Source organism: Ctenocephalides felis, unplaced genomic scaffold (genome assembly GCF_003426905.1).
Source record: "Ctenocephalides felis isolate EL2017-DRISC unplaced genomic scaffold, ASM342690v1 CF-g0.4_SCAFFOLD_01170, whole genome shotgun sequence".
NCBI classification, from domain to species: domain Eukaryota; kingdom Metazoa; phylum Arthropoda; class Insecta; order Siphonaptera; family Pulicidae; genus Ctenocephalides; species Ctenocephalides felis.
The window spans coordinates 31,695,916-31,717,832 of NW_020537324.1; the positions used below are offsets into that span (position 1 = coordinate 31,695,916).

General features: G+C 29.4%; 1 protein-coding gene across 1 annotated transcript in view; it reads right to left on the reverse strand.

The window, feature by feature from the left end:
- Positions 1-10,154, reverse strand: part of LOC113366474 (discoidin domain-containing receptor 2-like) — a 463,043-nt gene extending 452,889 nt beyond the window's left edge. Inside the window, exon 1 of the mRNA XM_026608082.1 lies at positions 10,019-10,154. Within this exon, the coding sequence (XP_026463867.1) occupies positions 10,019-10,103 (85 nt within the window). The 5' untranslated portion in view covers positions 10,104-10,154. The remainder of the gene's footprint in view (positions 1-10,018) is intronic.
- Positions 10,155-21,917: the final 11,763 nt, after the last annotated feature.

A 21,917-nucleotide genomic window follows, 5' to 3' on the forward strand; every position in this document is an offset into this window, starting at 1 on the left:
AAAATAATACAGATTTCCAAAATTTTAATTTGGTACGGAGAATTCCAGTAATTTGCCTCAAGGCACGATGCCATACACCACTAGTTTAATTCAAAATATGTCTATCAATACATTTTAAATACAGTTATAGTGAGAGCATTGGCTTAGCAAACCAAGGCTCAAGATTCGACATCTAAATCGGATAGCCTTATATCAAAAATACAGATATAAATATGTTTACAAGTAAAATTAGCCATTTTCCGTCATTGCTACATTATACTAATAAGGTAGGTAAGAGACATTGGGCTGCCCTGTAAAAATCGTGCTTGATTTAGCAATTTTATTTGATAACTAGATGACCCAACAGACGTTGTCCTGTACCCATATCTACAATTTTTTAATATAATATACTAATATTTATCGTTATAATTATTGTTTTTTAAATTACTCTTCACGCCAAAATGCATATACATTTACAATATGAGCGATGTTTTAAATAAAATGATGAGTCTCAATTCCCACACTATATTGGAAATTGAAGTATTTTAAACGGTATAATATAACCATAACCATAACATAACACTGGTACTTCATGTTAGATTAAATTAATTTATTTTTTTATTATTTAAGATATTCAAAATTGCATTTTAAACTTCTCCTGATCGATATCGTGAGAGCCGAATTGTATGTGTTCATCTTTACTTTTCCATTTGTTGTTATAAAGTGAAATTCTTACGAATTTTAAAAATATTATGGAAAGATTAGTAAAAGATGCAAAGAAATTATATATTGAAAAAAAACTATATTGGAAATTTAATATCCGAATCTTGTGTTGGCGCCCCGTATTTTTCCCATGCATCGCATTAAAGGCAGGACCGGTCCTGATTAATACTTAATTTCAATTTTTAAGTAAATTATTTTGTCATATCCTATTCATGTGTGTATCATTCAATCTGCCATACATATACTGTATATTATATTGTTTTAATTTTTGGTACATCTCAGCTGCGTTTTGGCAATAATAATGTAGACATTTTATTTTTCTTATTCATAATCATAAATTTATTATACATTTCTAATATTGTCTAAGGTTCATAAGTAAATTGAAATTTTTGGCAGATGATAGTTCTCATTTGTTTTGAATGCAAACAATGACATGCCGTTTTTTGCATTTTGCATTTTTTTCCATTTATTTCTACAATATTGCACATACATTCCAGTACTTTATAATCACATACATCCTAGAAAATTTTCTTAACAAACTTCAGAAAGATTTATCAAAATCCGAATAATCGTTCAGAAGGAGTATACAGTGAGTGCTTGTAATTTAATATGAAATTTATATAATAGCAATAAAGCTCAAATTGATTCTACGTTTTAGTTAGAAAACGGTTGTATGATAAAAAGAAAAAGGCTGCTTTTAGGGTTTTCCCGGAAATTATTCGAATTTTTCTCACCGTAACAATCATCCTTGGATTTCAACGAACATTTTAAAAAAAGAATTGGCCAAATTGGTCCAGGCGTTGTTGAATTATGCGCTTACTAACACATTTTGCGATTCATTTTTATATATAAGATATTCTCTAATAAAATCATAGTCTCAAATACATTTGAGTACATAATTCAACGTCGTTTATTATTCCATAATAAATGTGAATCTATTTAATATTTGATTCGTATTCGTTCCCACAAAGAAGCTCGTCAAGCATTTCTTTGTCAGTACAATTTAATTACAATTATGTTCTTGTTGTAGGACAACATTGTGTCGTTTATTTGCGGCGCACACAAAGAAAACTTTTGTATAATTGAATATATGATGGCAGAGAGCGCCGACGAGATATTGTTTTGTCTGCCTGAATATTTTTCTCTTATTTCATTTCATTTTACTTCTTTCGGTAGAGATTTTATGGAAACAAATGAGAAGGAAAAGTAACGCTCTTGTAAAAGCTTCGTAAATGTAGCAGTAGAATGCTGGCCAATGGCATTAATTATTGTACTGTTATTTTCCTCTCATTCCATGTTGCTCATTTTCAACTGATGTTTTCAAAACAGCATCATGTTCATGGCGAAATAGGAATGTGTACTAGACAGAAACATTTTACCTTCAGAAAATGTGGATAGGAATTGTGGGTAGAAATTATGTTTTAGCTATGTGCTACGTAAAATCAAAACTTTGATACAACATACTATAATTAACTTCGCGAAGGAGAAGTATTGTTTTTGTCAAAAAATCTGATTTAATGATTTTTTATTTTCTCAACGTTTCAAGCCATTCGTGGTCGAATGAGACCAAATTTGGTAAAAACATATGTATGTGCGTGAAAACAGATTTTTGATCTTTCATTGAAATTTTCTCAAAAACGGTTGGACCGATTTCAAAATTTCAAAACCATTATATGTAGCAGTTTTGCGCGACCATCAGCCAAGAAGTTTCTTTGTGGCTTATTATTTCAAATTAAAACGAATTGACAATTTGGCATAACATGAATTGACTCAACACACATCACAAAAGCAATTTTTAACATAAATTTTGACTATAATATTTTTTTCAAACTTTAATGATTTTTTAAAATGAAATGATTTTTCCTAGGGCCGTAATATTTTAGTATGTTCTAGAAGACCATGATATCTATCGCCAACAAAATTTAATGAAAACAGTCGAATTTTCTTTTTAACAGTTAATTACAAAAACACGTGCCAGGGGATGTTTACCAAAAACTAATCAGTATTTTTCCAACCAATATCATTCAAACAGTTTTTGAATTTTTGAAATCAATGGACATAATTTTTTTCACTTTTCTTTTAAGTACAAAGAAACGGATAGGCCAAACATTGAGTTTAGTATTGAGATACAACGAATGGCTTTCAAAATTATGAAATCGATGCATCTGTTTTCGAGAGAATATTGACAAAAGATCTAAAACAAGCTTACACATATATACTTTTTCAAATTTGGTCCCGTTTCAGAATTACTTGGAACTTCGAGCAAAATACTGTTAAAAATTCGTTAAATATATTATGATCATTGTTTAGTTTAAGTGAGCACAGGATGCCTTAACGGATATTTTGGGTATTTTATATATTTAATACCGAGATAAAAAATTTTATAGAAAAAATAATATTAATAAATTAAATCTTATATTCATTCGCATTTATTATACGCTTACACCTACATCATAGGTTCCTATTCGTGTATTTTTATAGCCTTACATATGCCTATACGTTGCTTTCTATACTACACGCTTTGCATCTATACCATACGCTATATTTCATCACATATTCTCAAATCCCTACATCGTATACCGAATACACTTAACCTATATCCTATTACCTATAATTTTCCTTACACGCTAATTAACCCTACCGAGAATCGAACCCGGGCCCGCCGCGTGGCACGCAACAACCTTAACCACTAGACCAACGTAACGTTACAATCAACCGTCTTTTTTCGCGTGTCGTCGCGCCACCTTAGTATTAATTACCTATTTAATGAGAAAATGACCCGCGGAAACAACAGTGCGTCCCATATTATATTATTAATGGGGATACCCGATAGGGTAGTGGTTAAGGTGCGCGACCGCCACGCGGAAGTCCCGGGTTCAATTCCCGGTATAGACAATAGATAGGTAGAGATAATACATAGGGAGTAAGATAAACCTATATAATATAGGTAAATATAAAGATTAGACAGTAATATTTATAAGAAGTAAAAGGCATGTAGGTATATAATAAGTTAATGACGGTATAGGTATCTCACGGTATGATTGATAATAGATAATCTACATATGATATACAATAATATAGTATAGTAAGATAGGTTATAGGTTATCTATCATATTATTAGGATAAGTCTTATAAAGTATTGTAATAAATCTTGAGTACTTTTATATCATAATAAATACTTGTAAGTATAAATAAATACAAATAATACCACAATAATGTCATTAAAGAATATGAATTATGTACTCAATGATTCCCTCATACTTGTACAATTTAATGTATAGACTAGCTGTATATAATAGAGTTAATTATATAAGAAGTCAATATATTAGATTTGTGAGTTCTAATCGAAATATATCTATTTTTTTGAACCGGTTTATGAACCGAATTTTAAATTTTAAATTTTAGCGTTCCGGCAAAAAAAATATTAGCACAACACCACTGGTTACTAGTAATTAGTAGATCGCAATATTCAAAATTTAAAATCATTCATTGAATTTTAATTAAATTAATTTATCGTTAATAAACTCCAATGTCGGAAAGTTCATTCAACTTATGAAGAAAACATAGCAGAAAATAATGGAGCCTAATAGAAAATATGAAGAAAATAGCTTAAATATATTTTTTTTTGTTAAATATTACCCGATTCATATCAATTTTATCTAGTTTTATCAAATCATCATCAATAGTTTGTTAAAAATTTTGTAATAATTTATATTATATTTTGTTTGCTGTTTTAAATTGTATATACTAAAAATTATTTGGTATGTAAGTATTTATTAATATTTTCCTACGTATTATAACAAGCAAGTTCTAAAAACCTTTTTACTTATAATTTTCAAACGCTATTTTTGCATAGAAATTGTTCATTCTGTTATTTTTACTTAAAAAAAATTAAGACTGCAATAAAGGCTAGCACTTTCAGTCTAAACGTATCAATTTTACAAAAAACTTCCCAAATATATAATAAAATCTTATATACACGTTTAAAATTAAAATTTTCTCTTTATATAAATTTATTCAAACAAAAACAATTTTCCGGTATATTAAATTCTCTTTATAATATTGAATTAATTATATATATATATATATATATATATATATATACTAGCAAACCCGACGAACTCCGTTTCGCCACCAGATGGTTTCGTGAGAAAGATGAAGAAATTTTTTGTTTGTTTTACATTTGAAAAGGAAAAGTTTGATTTTATTACACAACAGTAATGAATTTATTTCGATTACAAAAATGAAGTGTTTTTAGTTGAACTTCTCTAAATAAATGAAAGTGAATCCGCAAATTATCTGTTTCATTGAAGTGCTCTTTGGTAAACCACATTTTTTTGTTTTTTGGTCTGACGTTAACACAAACAAAGCGGATGGTTTTCCAACTCGTAAACAGGCAACGTATAACTGCCCATGTGACAATGATTTTCTAAATAATCTATTTGAAATTTATCCCGCAAACACTAAGCGATTGGCCTTGCGACTTGCTATTGCGAACGTAAGGCGAACTGGAAATTGCAATCGTTTGAAGTCAAACGGAAGACCAGTCGGAATCATTGGTATGTCACAAAATCGCCAGCAATTTTTGATTGAATGGTGAAATTTAGTGCGTGTACATCATTATTCTTTGCGGCAAGAATTGCATTAGGGCACGATGCCATGCACCACTAATTTTCTTAGCTATAAACCTTGCGGAGAATTTTCCAACGAATGCAAAATTGTCAAAATCGATTTGTGCGTTCTGGAGTTATTTCGTCAGAAAGGAAAACCCGACTTATTTTTATATATATAGAAGATATATATATATATATATATATATATACACATATATATATATATATACATATATCATTCTAACATCAAAATACCATTATATACCATCAACATTTTTATTAAAAACCACAATAAAATAAAAGTATTGAACTAAAATTAAAAATGAACTTATATCTCCTTTACTTCGACGTTCCGTTACAAGATAGCGCCACAGCGCTTCCACAGTCGCAAAAAACGTTCTGCAATAGCGATCATGATAGTATATAATCTAAGACTTCGCCACTGGTAAATTCGTCATCAGTAGGGTCATTACTGATCCACTGTTACCAGATGATGAGTTCGGGATATGAATCTTGTGATTCCAATCCGCTCGGTTTGTGGTCATTTGCAACGACGACTGCACTCCGAATATCTGATGGTAATAAATATTGACGACCACTAGTAAAAGTGTTATGATAAAATGAAAGTTTTAATTGTAAATGTTGCTGTTGTCGTTATAGGTGCTGCACTTAGAGTGGTATACTGGTATATAACAAATTATTGCGATTTGTATTCTCGTTAATTCAATAGTTATAACAATTAATATTGTAAGTTCTTCATTCCTATAATTACGACAGTTAGTATTGTTTTTACAATTATATCATTAAATATGTTTTTTGCTACAGTATTGATACTGTTATATAGTTAGTATTGTAAAAATTAAAAGCATTTACATACGTTTTCTAAACATTTCTATGCATTTTTTTTTAAGTTTTTTGCATATTGTTTTATTTTTCTACATGTTTTTGGTCATTTTTTTTATATTACTCATTTTTCAAATGAAAAATAACTACATACATAATTTTTTTTTTCAAAAAGCAGTTTGCAGTTTTTAATATTTTTTGCACATTTTTTTATTTTGTTACATGTTTTCATTTATTTTTTAATACATTTCTTCAAAAAAAAAAAGAGAAACCAGTTGGTAATGATATTTTGCCTTGAGGCAAGTTACATAAACTTCCCGATATGTGCAACTAATCGATTTAATCAATAAAATATGAATTAATTTATGAGTGATTAAAAGTATTTCGAGTGGATTTATAACACATAATTGAAAACGAACAAACTCGTTAACTTGGAGTATTTTCTAATAGCAAATTTTCAAAAATCAATAATTTTCATAATTGAACCAGTTTCCATAGGACTTTAATGGTTTAGTATGTTCATTAAGACCAGGGCCGGATTTAGAAATTTGGCGCCCCGGGGCACTGACAAAAATGCCGCCCCATCCCTGAAATATTACGAACTTTCGAACTTTTTTGAAAGCAATCGCGCTGCTTCAGCTGCGTAGAGACAAAATATAGAAGCGCGTAAGCGCCGCGTCGCAGTCTAACGGATAAACAATGTTACAGAACGCATATAAATGTAAACAAAATTTATACTTATTATTATAATATTTTTAAAATTTCTGATAATCTAATGTGCATATGTCTTATGATCACTTTTGTCTGCCAAATGTTTCTTTTTCAATTTTTTTTAATGGATCATGGAAACCGCAAAGCCTGCCCCCCACAAATTTAAGCAGTTACTCATTCTGTTTTTTGTTTTGAATGATATATTGGACGCTTTTTTTCTCAAAAACTGAATTATCATTTTTGGCATTTTGGCCCGTCTTCAAAACAGTTGGACCTGCCTAGGCCAATAAGTAATCAGCACGTCTCCTTGTCAATAGGAATTTAATCATTTAAATTGATGGATCCGTGTTCTCAAAATCGACTTGAATAATTAAAAAATATTAGATTTGTATTGATGGAGAGACGTGCTGATTAGCTTTTGGCACAGGCAATTACGAAAAATGGTAATTGAGTTTCGATATTTCTTCTCTGAAACTGCTACGCAGTGCGATTGCTTTGCAAAAAGTTCATAATTTTCGAAAAATTTCAAAATGCAAAAAATGTGTTTTAAAAGTTTTATTTTCATTTTTCAAAAATTTCAGTACGGGATGTTTCAGCAATTTGTCTTAACTCTTAAGGCACAATGCCATGAGTTACTAGTTAAATTTTTTTCGACGCTATAAGCTTGGAAGTGCACAAATTCGTCATTTTAAGAGGGCTCGAGAACTGAAGAACATATTTTTCTTAAACTTTCAGCTTGTTTACGGATCTTTTTATTAGCCAAATTGGCAAATTTGATAACTTATTAACCAATTTGATAATTTACGTTCGGAGAGGAAGGCAGGGCAAAATAATAAATTTTGGTTATCGGTTATTTCAACCCAAATTTTGCATTGCAATCGTATTATGTTTTGCTAATTATATTTCTTGAAATAAAAAATGTTGTTGAAAAAAAGTTTATTGTATAGAATTTTTTTCTCACTATCCAAATTTTGCCGCCCCCCAAAATTTGCCGCCCTGGGCAGTAGCCCCGATTGCCCCTACTGTAAATCCAGCACTGATTAAGACCAAGTACTTTATCGTTATACCAAGTAAATTGCCTAATTTCAATTCTAACAACCGTCAAAAAAATAACTCATTTTCTCATACTTTGATGAATTTTCAAAATTAAATTACTTGTCGTAAGGCCGCAAAATTTCAGTAATTTCTGTAAGACCATGATATATATCGCCAAAAAAAGTTCCATAAAAATCGGCTTAAATTTCTTTTTTAACAGTTAATTACAAGAAAACGGTTTGGTAGATTTTTACCTAAAACTAATCAGTACCATTTCCAACCAATATCATTCGAACAGTTTTTGATTTTCTAAAATTGATTCGGTAGTTTGAGCTTAAACGTGGACGAGAAGTTTAATCACAAACGTCGATGAAAGGTCTAATTTTGACAAATGCCAAAAAACGATACCAATTTTTGCAAACTTTGACGAATTTTTAAAGTTAAACGAGTTGTCGTAGAGCCGTAAAATTTTAGTATGATCTAGAAGACTATGGTATCTACCGTCAAAAAATAATAATAAAAATCGTCGAAATTTTTTTTTAACACTTTATTACAAGAAAACGGCCCGACCGATCTCTACCAAAAACTAAATCAGCACGATTCCCAACGAATATCTTTCGAACAGTTTTTGAATTTTCAGAATTGCGGGCTAAAACGTGGTCGAAAATTTTTTCACTTTTCTGCGATTTACAAAAAACGGCTCGACCGATCGTAGCGCAAAACTGACAAACGATAGTCCTCATTGCGAGACATCGAATGGCTTCTAAATTTCTGAAAACGGTCTTTTCGAAACGGTTTTTGAGAAAACGTCGATTTACGGCCAAAAATCTGCTCACATACACACACACACACATGCAAACATACTTTTTCCAAATTTGGTCTCATTCGATTCAGAATGGCTTGAAACGCCGAGAAACGAGAAATATTTCGTAAATATTCCCTATATAGAGAGTAGCACAAGTTCAATATTTTATTTAGTTTTTTAGAATGTACATTTCAAAATATAAATTACAAATATAAAATGTAACTAGTGGTATGTGGCATCATGCCTTAAGGCAAATTGCTGGAACTTTCCGTACCGTAAAACAATATGTTTTCAAATAGATTATTATTAATACTGTAACATTGCCTAATATTTATAAAATTATATAATCTTAATTGCAAAGTTAAAATTATTGATTTGGAGTATGTAAGTGATCATTAGAACTTTAGCCAGAATTAAAACTAAAATCTGAATTATTTTCGATATAAAAAAATTTTTTTTTGAAAAAAAAAATTTGAAAGAAAAAATTAAAATATTTTTTTTCCAAAAGCAACTATTTTGTCAAAACAAGCAGAAAGCTTTTTTGAATCACATCAAAACGCTCAGAAACCTCTGAAACTTGAAGATATGCAATCATTTTCATTTTTGATTTTCGGCTCATAACTAAAACACACCATACGGGAAGTTAATTCCTTAAGAGAAGTTAAAAATGTATTTTATTTGAAACATTTAATTATTATAAATTTACCATTTATCTCCCGACTCATCATACTCTTAAGACCACTTAACTATGGTATTATTACAAAACATTCAGACAAATCTTTCAAGTTTGTTAAGAAAATATTCCCCAATAGTTGGCAATATTCCAGTTCAGAAGAACTCGAACAAGCATTTCATTTAGTAATGGTAAAAATGAGCTGGAATCAGCTCGTTTATAAATTATGCTAACTTTGATATTCCGAAGGCAGTGAATGGTCTCTTTGTGGATTAGTATTTTTATGATGATATTGCAATCAATGGTTCTCTTTGAGGTTTCTATGAAATAGCATCGATTTTATATTTAAATAGTTAGGGAATAAATATATGACATATCATATATATGATATTGCAATAAGACGGAATAATTTCTTTTAGAAATTATATAAAAATAAATTTAGATGAAAATTTCTTTATTTTATATACATTAAACAGCATATCAATTTTTATCTTATCTTATTTGTAGGTCAATTTGACCGCGGGCCGTGGTTATAGGTATACATGAATTGTCGGTAGGCTTGTACTAATAATGTTTTAAAGATATTTTTATTATAGGAATTTAATTATTAGATAATAAATAGATATCTCCACTTACCCAAGTCCATTGCTCCATTCGGCTTAATAGCCAGCAAAATGCTGGCTAAGGTCAGAAATCCGTTCCAAGCAGAAACGTACCTCATTTCGAAGCACAAAAATAAATCCTTTGGCTATAATTTTCAAGATATCACATTTTATATTAATCACAATTATTATATATACTAGTCAATATTTATTAACCAAAAATCACTTCAATAAATATTCATGTCACGTTGCAAAATTGACTTCTTCTCATAGTGAATTACCACTATTTACTGTCACTTGTGATACATATTCAGATTCAATTGTCACATTTTCATAATAAATACTATTTAATATTTAAATTAAATAAATTGAATAATTAAATGCCACATTTTAAGCCGAAATGACAATTTCAACACTGCATAATCCCAAAAGTTTGTGATCGATATGTTAAACCTGAAACAAACAGAAGAATCAATTATAATTAAACATTGCGCATTAATAAATTTACAAATTTATTACATCACTGCTGTATTGATACGTAATTATATGATATCAATATATAATAATTAATAACTAGATGTTCTCGTCCAATTTCAATTATTTATCATATTGATAATTATCAGAATTAATTATAAATGAAATTGATGTGCATTCGTCATCCTTATGAAAAGTTCAGCTGCCATATTCCAATTAAAATGAAATTATTATAAATTCAGTATGTGTTAGTAGTAATATACATATCTGTTCAATTATTATAAAAGTTCATTAATTAAACATGTTTAAATTTTATAGCAAACCGAGATAAAGAATGACTCACGACGAAATATTATATATTATTTGTAAACCCATTATCGATTATCATACACTCAGTATGTGATAGTAGTTATATAAATCTTTATTCAATTAGTATTATAAAAAATGATTAAATAAACAAACTGATAAAGTGTGATTCACGACGAAATGTTATACATTATTTTTAAACACATATATTATATACATCTCTAATCAATTATTATTAAAAAACATTATTTATTAAACATGTTTGAACTTGAGAACTGATTATGAGATAAAGTTGACTCACAACCGAAGATTATACAGTATTTATAAAACAGTAAAAGAAAAAAAATAATTTAGAAAAAATACAGTGAGTCACTAAAAGTTTAACTTGCCCAAAAACCTAATGTTAAGACGATATATTGTTACGTGGTTTTCGAAGATCGAAATTTAATACTGACTGAAATAAAAAAAATTAACTAGTTGGGAGTGGAATTTTGTTTTGTAAAAAATTGCTTGAACTTCGCCTAAATACGATTTTTTCCTACCTTATATATTATTTACATGTCTACCTGTTCACCTTATCTGCCTCTTCACCTAACTACCTTTCTACATTTACTTCCGTCTACCTATTTACTCGTATAGTTGTTTACCTGTCTACCCGTTTACTTGCCTACTGATTACTTATTTACATGTCTACCTGTCATTTTGTATGCCTTTCTACCTGTCCAATAATCTATTTGTTTACGAATATACTTCTTTACCAGCTTACCTGTCTATCCAATTACAATTCTACCAGACTATCAGTCTGCACATCTCAAAAATATTAAAACTGATATTGATATTGATACAAATTATATAAAATACATTATTTATATAAAAGAAAACACTTACAAAGTAACTTTACAGGATCATTTGATGGAATGATATGTCAAACAATTTTGAGAAAACTCAAGAAACTCGTGTGGAAAACTTTTTCATCTGTTTCCCAAAACGACAGGCGGCATAGTGTTGAGTTTATTTGAAGAGAAAATATATGTCTATAAATCTATCCGGAAAATGCGGAAATCGTGCGTGGCATTCGAAAACTTTATTATATAATATTTAGGAAATTCTCACTAAAGATATTTGGGCCTGTATGGAAAATGTCTTACCTTATTCAATATTTTAAATCAAACACATATATATATATATATATATATATATATATATAAAATATAAAATAAAATTCAATTCGCAAAATTTCATTTTTAAAAATATACCTTTGTATAAATTGATATGTATGATAATATGTATCTGTATGCCTTTACAATGTTTCTATACAACAGGTATACAAAAGTATTGATTTAATATTTCAGTAGATTGCTATCGGTATGGTTGTGACACACGTATTGATGAATCATGTTAAAACATGCAATGAAAAATTTCTAGAAATATGTATGTACATAGGGTAGAGCGGGGATCAAAACTCAGCGGGTAAAAAGGTCCACCAGCGATTTCTCAAAACCCAGTGAAGTTGAGAATTCTTTAACAACAATATTTTTAAAGTAGAGAGAGAAATTTGTATAACTAGCCATCACCTTGATTTTTGAAAATCCATAATAAAAGTATTTTCTTTCAATGTTATTTTTTTTTTGGTTGCGAACACTGTGATTTAGTTTACAAAACCTTAATATAATTTTTAAGTATACGTGATATGATTGTATTATAAGATGTATTGTTAATTTTAAGCTAGATTCAACAATTTCCATTTTTTATACAACCTCTTCAAAAGCATACACCCGTGTGTGGCAAAAAGGACCAACTGAACCTTTTACCCTGGCAAAAGTGTAAAAAATAAAACATAGCAATTAAAAAAGTAAATTAAGTTGAAGATAGCTATTTTACCGAAGATAAAGTCAATGAATAGCTATTCCAACTCTCCTGATGAATATTTTTGACGAAATACCAGATCAGGGTTATTGTTTGTAAAAAATGCACCCATTAAATTCATATTTATTATTTTGTTATATCCGTTTGAAATTGAAATAAGACAATGGACGTTTGGCCCGCCTATGGGGTAAAAAAAACAGGTTAAAATTTTTTGAAAAAAACAGCAAAAAACAGCAAAAAAACACATTTTTACAATGATAAATTAGCTGAGAAGATTACTGAACATAGCCAAATAATTGTTCGTTTGATATGTGTTATTTGTTGTTATATAATTGACACAATATAATTACTCAATATCATATTGGATCTTTGTGCCCAGCCCTACCCTATAAACATGCGTTCATAAAAAACCACAAATATCTAAATATTTTAATAATTGATTACTTATACTAATTTTGCTAGAATTATTATTATAATTGTTTTGAATAACATTATTTTGAAACAAATATTGGGATATCACTGTTCAGATATATGAATTATTTATATGAACCAGTTATAAAATCAATTATAACTAACAAATAATTTCAAAATAATAAACACACATATAATTCGAAATTTCATCCTGATGCTAGAGCAACAATCAATTTTTATATTAGTATTATTAGTATTAGTATTATAGGTATTAGTATTATAGTATTTATGGAAGTTTTTATTTATTCTATTCACAGTTGTGTGCAAATAAGTTGATTCATTTTAGATTCAACTCTTAGATTTAATATTGTTTTCTTCAAACCTTCTAATATTCACAAAATAAAAATATACATAGAATTTATAGATTTTAACATACTGACCTTAGCACAATATTGTTTATTTGTTTATTTTTAATCAAAAGCAATACTTTATTATATGTATGTACATATTTTATTTTTTATAGTCAGCCTTATAATCCATCGTAGTTATTTTCGAAACTTTGCAAAAAATATCACAGTGTTTTTTGAAAATGATTTTTTTTTTGGTTATCTTTGTGTTTCAAAAGCTACTGAACATTTGGCCTCCCTTAGAAAAAAATGCTGTATGTTTATATGCGTATATGTGTATGTTGTCCCTATGTATGTATATATGTATCGCTATAATTTTTCTAGAAACATTCGATTCCTATTAACGATGAGGCGTGTGTTAGTTAGCTTCTGGCGAAGACAGGTCCAGGAGCAAAAAGTGCAGAAAATGGCAATTCATTGTTCAAAAGACTGAACTTTCCTGGCTTATATATATATATATATATATTTATATATTTATATATATATATATATATATGTGTGTGTGTAAGTCAGTTATAGAAATGTTCGTACACCACAGATATGTAGCACATGTTTGTATGAAACTCCATATATCCTGAAGCACATGTTTGCGTTCGCCCGATACGCGTAAAGTTCATAAAATGTGCGTTTTAATGTTCGAAAAGCGAGATTTATTTTGAACACAGTTCCAATAATCGACATTCGTAAATCCCGCACGAAGATAAAAGTAATAAATAAAATGATAACAAACATTCATAAACCGCGCGAATTCCACAACGGTGCCAAATCTTTACCATTGATCTCTTTTTATGACCCGATGATAAAAAAAATCTAGCTTCGGATAATACACATATACAATTTTGCTAAAATTGTATTTTTCACATGTTTTATATTAATTAAGTAATGCATTCTAAATATTGTATAATATTGTGAATTTTATTTTTTCCAAAGACTAGTACTTGCCACTCACTAGTTCATACTAAAACTTGTTGAATGTAAATGGATGTTACAATATCAATGAACATGTAAGTTACGATTCTTAATCAGGTAACAATCAACTTCGTTGTGTAAATTCAGCTCAATTAAAATTGCTTAATTAAATCAATTTATTTTTTTAAATATATACCAGGTGTCCCAGAACTCAACTTCAAGTCAAAACAGGGTGATAGTATTGGTCGATTGATCTATGTATTAAGAAAAAATCCCCAGAAAAATTCTATGTAATTTGAACGTTAGCTTGAGCTTTAAAGTGCAACCAGGAGCTTTGGTAAAACTTTGATCATTATTAAGTTATTTATTTATAAGCCAATCGGCTTTATACAGTATTATTAGGTTATTGTGGTTAATTTTGTACTAATTTCAATCATTTAAAACTTGTATCCGAAGCCATATATAACTTAAATAGAACCCTGATCAAAAATAATGCCACAATTGCTTCAAGCTTTGAAGGCCAATTTTAGTTGAACTGTAAATTAAAAAATTTTATAATTACAACCATGAGAAGCCTTTGTTGAAAAAAATGTACTAAAGTGTGTGGTAAAATTTTAACAAAAGTTGGTGCGTTTAATTAGGATATTGCATAATGGTAAAATACTTGAATTTTATTATCGAAAAATATCGAGCAAAAAAATAAAATCCTAAAAATAAAATGATTTTTTCTAGTACATTTTACTCAAAATAAGTTTACATTTGAAAATGGAACTTGGCAACACTGTTCGGTGATTTTTTTGAGTCTCTCAAAGTCGACCACTTTTGAAAATTTTAAATTCATAATTTAACAAAAAGTCTTAATTCCTATAAACTAGGGGCAATTGTGACATTATTTTTTACTGTGATCCTAGAAATTTAGAATTTTGAAAATCACGATTACGGTTTTGAAGTTTAAATTAATAAAAATAATAAAAATTTTGTTAACCACTGTAACCAAAAAATGGTCTCAGTTTGTTCAAAGCTCTAGATTGCACTTGAAAGCTCAAAATTTCAAAATACGTAAGAATTTTTTTTCTAAATATTTTCGGGATAGTTACGATCAATACTATCACGCCGTTTTGGCTTGACGCTGAGTTCTGGGACATCATGTGTATACTGTAAAAGCAATAGATGATAGGATATTATAATGTTGATATAAGAATGCGTATATGTGCATAACCACATATACACATGTATATTTATATGTATTTATGTATGTATAATTATATTTAGTAAAAACTTTATAATATATTTGAAGTTAGAAGTTTCTTTTTCCTTACATTTGTTGTGACGTTTATGTATTGAAAATTGAAAAGTAGAGAATTCAAGCAATGGACTGATTTATATTTCCTCAGCAATATTATACTATGTGATACTTTTAAATAAATAAAATAAAATGTACATATTGTTTATAAGATATGGAATTATAAAAACAAAACATATTTTTGACATCCAAACTTCAAGTTCATTCACATTCTATACATACATAAAATAATGCGGCCATGTGTTAGTGTTTTTATTTTTATATGATTACATAAATGACAAGTCTAATTACCTACAGATGGAAAAGCCCTCTGGCTTGGAAAATGAAAAATTAAAAGTTTTCACTGAATAAAAACTGGCATTCAGAACTGAGCTGTGTCGACTTTTCATACATTTTAATCTGAATTCAACTTTATTTCACAACGAAATAAAAGTTCATGTCGCAAAACTCTCTGTGTTAAATCTAATAAGAGACTATGAATGAATGTAATTAGAATTTTTTACAACTTGAAAGGGCATGTCAATTTAATTTTTATACATACATACATACATACATACATACATACATACATACATGTTTGTGTGTATGTGTGTGTTTTTCCCTTTCGTTGTTTCAGAACAGCAATCAAATAATTTGGTAGTTTATAAGGTTTTTTTATCATTATTCATTGTGATAAATATTGTTTACTAATGACTTAGAAGATAACACATTGTTTACTCTTTTCTGATCGTTATGATTTTGTAACATTTTGTCACTGCGGGCTATTTCATTTGTAAACATATTTCCGATCTATGTTTTCAAGTAAAAATGTATATCACTACCGCTTGATATCAGATCGCACGCTCTACTAACTGGTCCATGACTAAAGAATGATAACTAGGTATGGCATTCGGGTGAAAAGTATAAAAATAAAAAATACACATGATTTATTTATCACTCGTAAACATTTTAATCAAAGTAACTAATTAATTTAGTAATTTTAATCAACAATTAATTGATTATTCAATAAATCATTTCTTAATTTTTCTCAAAACATTGATGAATATAAAATCTAACTAGGTTTAAGTGGGAATTGGCCTTAATTCAAGTTGCATAAACTTCCCGATATGCTAAATTAATTGTTTTAATCAATGAATGCTCGATTTGTATTTTTTCCGACAACTCCGAAACTGCTAGACTTGCCTTCGCAAGAATATAATAAATTTTTCACTCCACCAATAGATATGAAATGTTTGAATCATTCGAATCGGTTGGCTTGTTCTCTCAAAAACTGTCATATTTTGCACTCTTTGCTTTGTATCTGTAAATATTTAGACCTGTTTATCTATATGTGTCATTGCAATGAAAAAAATATTTTTAGCAAAAAATATAAGAATTAATGGCAATTCATACGTGAATGACGTTGATTTATAATTATAATATTCTGAAGAAAGCAATCAAGACTTATTAATTCCAAATACTTAGTAGAACAACTACAAATCATCAAACTCATTCAGAATAAATATATACAACTAGCGGTGCATGGCATCGTGCATTAAGGGGGTATTCTACTGTAGAATTTTGAAAAAATCGAAAAAAAATTTTTTTTCATATTTTCAAAGTTTAGTTATTCAAAAATATGTCATTAAAAGGATTTTTTAAAATTACTATTATTTCCTGAGTTATAGCCGTTTTAGAGACGTGGCCTCGGTTCGGGTCCGACTTGTCTCAAAACTTTGAACGCGTTTTTCTCGGAACTACTTTTTTCGAGCTGGCGGTAAGGATATCTCGAGTTCTAATGAACTGATTTACTTCAAATTTGGAAAGGATCTTCTCTATACATCGCTTTATCGTATGGACCTTGCCCAAAACTATAACTTCTCATTTAGTATTTTTAAAAAATACGGAATTGCTAAAAAAACACAAAAAAAAATAATTTTTTTTTCAAACTGCCGCCATTCAAACAAAAACAATTTTTTTAACTTATTCAAGGTTCATACGATAGCGGCATCTATTATAATTAAGAATCCATCTATTTTTTATGTTTCAAATCACCAGGAGGGTTGGAATCATGTACGCCAGGACACCCTCTTTTTTTGGGAACTTCCACTTTGACTGCTCATAACTTTGTGAATTTTAATTTTTTTTTTCTAATAATTTTTTGATGTAATGATAAAATATCAATAAACAAATGATGAAAAAATCGATAGTAAAAATATTATTTGTTTCCTTTATACAGCGCTTCAAAAACCGGGCGAAATTCTTGACTCTACAGTAGAATACCCCCTTAAGGCAAATTGCTAGAACTTCCCGTACCGTGATGGAATATTCTAAATATATTAAATGCTTTTGTAACTTTCGTTATACGTATTTTATAGAAAATATATAAGACCTTATAAATTGGACGACGTTCATTTTTATTACATGAAAAGCAAATAAATAAACTTGATAAAGCAGACTTAAAACTAAAGTTGAAGTATGTGAGCGATTTCCAGAATCAAAATCAAATTCCGAATCATTTTGGTAATAATAAAAAAAAATTAAATTAATTAAAATGTTGCCATCCTGAACAACTAATTGTTTTTTCACAAGCAAAATGATGTTTGAATCATTCAAACCGCATTTTTCTCCCAAGAACTGCCAACTTTTACACTTTTAGCTCATTATCTTTGAAATAGCTGGACCTGTCTTTGCCAAAAACCAATAACAACGTTTCCTCATCATTAAAAACTGAATGTTTTTGGATAATTCAAATCGTGTATACTGTTCTCTCAAACATTCAATTTCCATTTTCTGCATTTTTTTGCTTCGCCTCTAGGAAAAGGCTGGACCAACATATCCCAAAAAGTAATCAGCACCAATCCCCATAAGTAGGAATAGAATGCTTTTTGAATCACTCAAATCGGTTTCGCGGTGCTCCCAGAAACGCCGACAAATAATTGTATCCACATCCATACATACACACACACATTTATTCTGAGGTACGCCAACATGCTCAGAAACCTCTGAATCAAAGTACGCAAAAATTTTCATTTACCATTTTTGGACAATTACAATAACTTACCCTACGGGAAGTTAAAAATTAGTGCATGCTATACTTTTCAGCGATAAATTGACATTGTTCGTTCCATTCATAAACATGAAATTCCAATCAATATCGATTACCTACTGGATAATTTTAAATAAATAAACTTTCAGAACAAATCCCCCTACGTTATTTTAGGCCCGGCCTTATTCATTAGGAAACGCATCCATGTATAGCAAATGCACGCATTGTCCGCAAAAAGCATCCGAAAACGTGGAAGGTGGAAGCCAAACATCAAATACATTAATAATATATTATGCACAAAGTTCAACATTCGCCTTTAAATGAAATCTTTGGTTAGAACGACATTAAAGCTCAACTTTTGCCGTGTTTTACCTTCTTGCCGACATTCCTCCCTCTCTCGACATACATAATACGAATAACCGCCAACTTCGGCGCGCGCGTTTCACGTTAAGAAATATTCCTTCAAAGTAACGTAGACGGAAACTATCTCTGAAATTCAAACACTATGCCGAGGTTTCCGGCTATGCCTTAAGTCGTTTGCTCTGGAAATTTGTACCTTATGTGGTAACGAATCTGGATAACATTCTTGGGAAATGTCATATTGAGAAAATGTTATTTAATGAAATATTTGTTTTATTCATCGTAAATGATTCTGCAAATAATGATAGCAAACTTGCCAGACCTACTTAAACTTAAAAAAAAACGACACAGTTTAAGAATCAGAATTGTAAAAAATAACAGTTTAGATTGACACTAACTTTGTTGCTATGATTCTTTTATAAAAATTGACGTTATGGGGTATTCGAGTGTAGAGGCATGAATTTTAGGTCATTTTCATAAGAGTACAAAAAAATAATACAAAAAGTTAATAAGTGACCATGCCCACGATTGCAAAACTCCTACGAATCCGAAATTAGAAAAAAATTAATCTAGAATGATGTCGCTATGGTATATACCGGTGAAAAGAATCAATTTTTTACCACGTTTTTGAGTTTATTCAATTATTTAAAAATAGTAAAAATTAAAATTTCGGGCTATCTATAAAGAAGATTCTCCGAAAATTTCAAGTAAATCGGTCCAGCAGAACTCGAGAAATCGTGGCTATCGTTTTGAAAAAGGCAGTTTTGAGTAGAAAGCATTTAAAGTTCTACAAAAGGCAGGAAGCAGAAGAGAATTATCATAGGCAAATTGCTGTATCTGCACAAAAAAATTAAATTTTCAAAAATCTCCTCTTACACATATTCTGAAATAGTTAAACCTTGAAAAAATGAAAATAAATCTCTATTTTAAAAAGTGCGCATTATAGTTTAAAAGTCGAACTATTTTAAAGTAAAGTGCCTTTCACAGACATTTATATATACAATTCATGTGTATACACACAAATAATGCGTTTTTTTTTATTTGATTAATGATTATTATTTAAAATATTAGGAAATATTATGATTAAAGTAAGTACGTCTTAAGTCGTTTGCTCCAGAAGTTCTATATCTATGTAGTAACTAATCTGGATAACATTGAAGATATTTTCGAGGAAAGTAAAAGTGTAATTTAGAAGATGTTATTTAACGAAACATTTGTTTTGAACTTCTAAATTTTCCTTTAATGACTCAAAAATAGCGAACCTGATAGACATCGTCAATCTTAAATAGACAGTTTAAAGTATTGGAGTTTTACAAAAGTAAACTGTTATACTTTACCGCCATTAGTAGAGAAGTTCCGTAATTTAGCTACGTTTTATCCAAAAATTATATACTAATTCAAAAATTCAATTGATCAATTCAAATTGATCAAAAGTTTAGATTAACGTGGAATCGTGCTGATACGATTTTTGCGGCATTTTTTTTTCTAGCAATTTTGATAAAACGCCGTATGACAATGAAGTTGATAAGCTTAACCAATGTCTTGAGATAATATAGGCCAGCAAAATTTGTGAAGGCTGGTCAATTAGTATTGATTATATCTATTAATTATACATAATGGTAAGTTTTAAACTTTCTGTAGGAAGGTTATAGTGATCGCAATTAAAACAAATCTTTTTTTTACGTTTTAAGGGCTTCTAAACATTTTGTCATACTTTGCACCGATATCGAATTGAAATGGATTCATGGAAATTCATAAAACATCCAATTAGTTTTTGGCAATGACAGGTCCAATCATTTCGTTCGAGATACAGAACGGATTAAATTATCCGATTAGAATGATTCAAAAAAAAAACACTTGATTCGGATTGACGGGCAGACATGCTGGTTAATTTTTAGTAAAGGGGCCGTTCAAGTATTACGTATTAAGCACTATAGGGGGGCGGGGGACTTTTGATTTGCTTATTTATGTGATATTTTGGTGACAGCTTTGCTTACTTTTGCTGACAAAGGGAGGGGGGGGGTATATAATTGTACTAAATCTGCTTACGTAATACTTGAATGATCCCAAAGGTAGGTCCAGCCATTTTAGAGAATGATAAAATTTACAGTATTTATAATATTGATTGAAAAATATTTAAAACAATCGATCTAAAATCATTTGACTGACTTCTTGAATAATAGAAATCTGAAATATAATTTATTGGAAAAATGTGGTGGAAAGGCTATTTGCTTTTGGTATCATAGGTCATATATCATATTTTCAAGTATAAACTGATATCACTACTCCTTGCTATCAGGCCGAAGTGAATATGTGTTTGCGTGCGTGCGCGTGTGTTATATGCGGATACAATTTTTGCCGACAATTTCGAGAGCACGGATCAACCTAATTTGATGATTCCAAGAATAATCGATTAATATTGATGTCGAGACGTGCTGATAGTTTTTCTAGATATATAGCTTAACTTTCCTTCAAGACATATAATATCTTTTTAATTCTGGTATAGGAGTAGTTGCAGCAAATTGCCTTAAGGCACGATGCCATGGACCACTAGTATTAGCATTATTATTATTACTTGTCTCGTGTGGAGTGTAATAACAATAATTCATTGTTTACTAGTGCTGATATTTTAAATTAAAACTTTGACACACATTTCGACCCAACCTTTAATAATATATGATATGTAACATTTATCTCCGACAAACCATATTTCCACCATTTCTTAGAAATACTGCTTCTACAATATGCAAATATCTGCGCATTCGCAATAAAATAGAAATATTATACGTCGGAAGATAATTCATAATTTTTCTGCGTTTGTGAATTGCACTACAGTGCCCTTGTTCTCGGCAAGGAAAACTATGCAAAT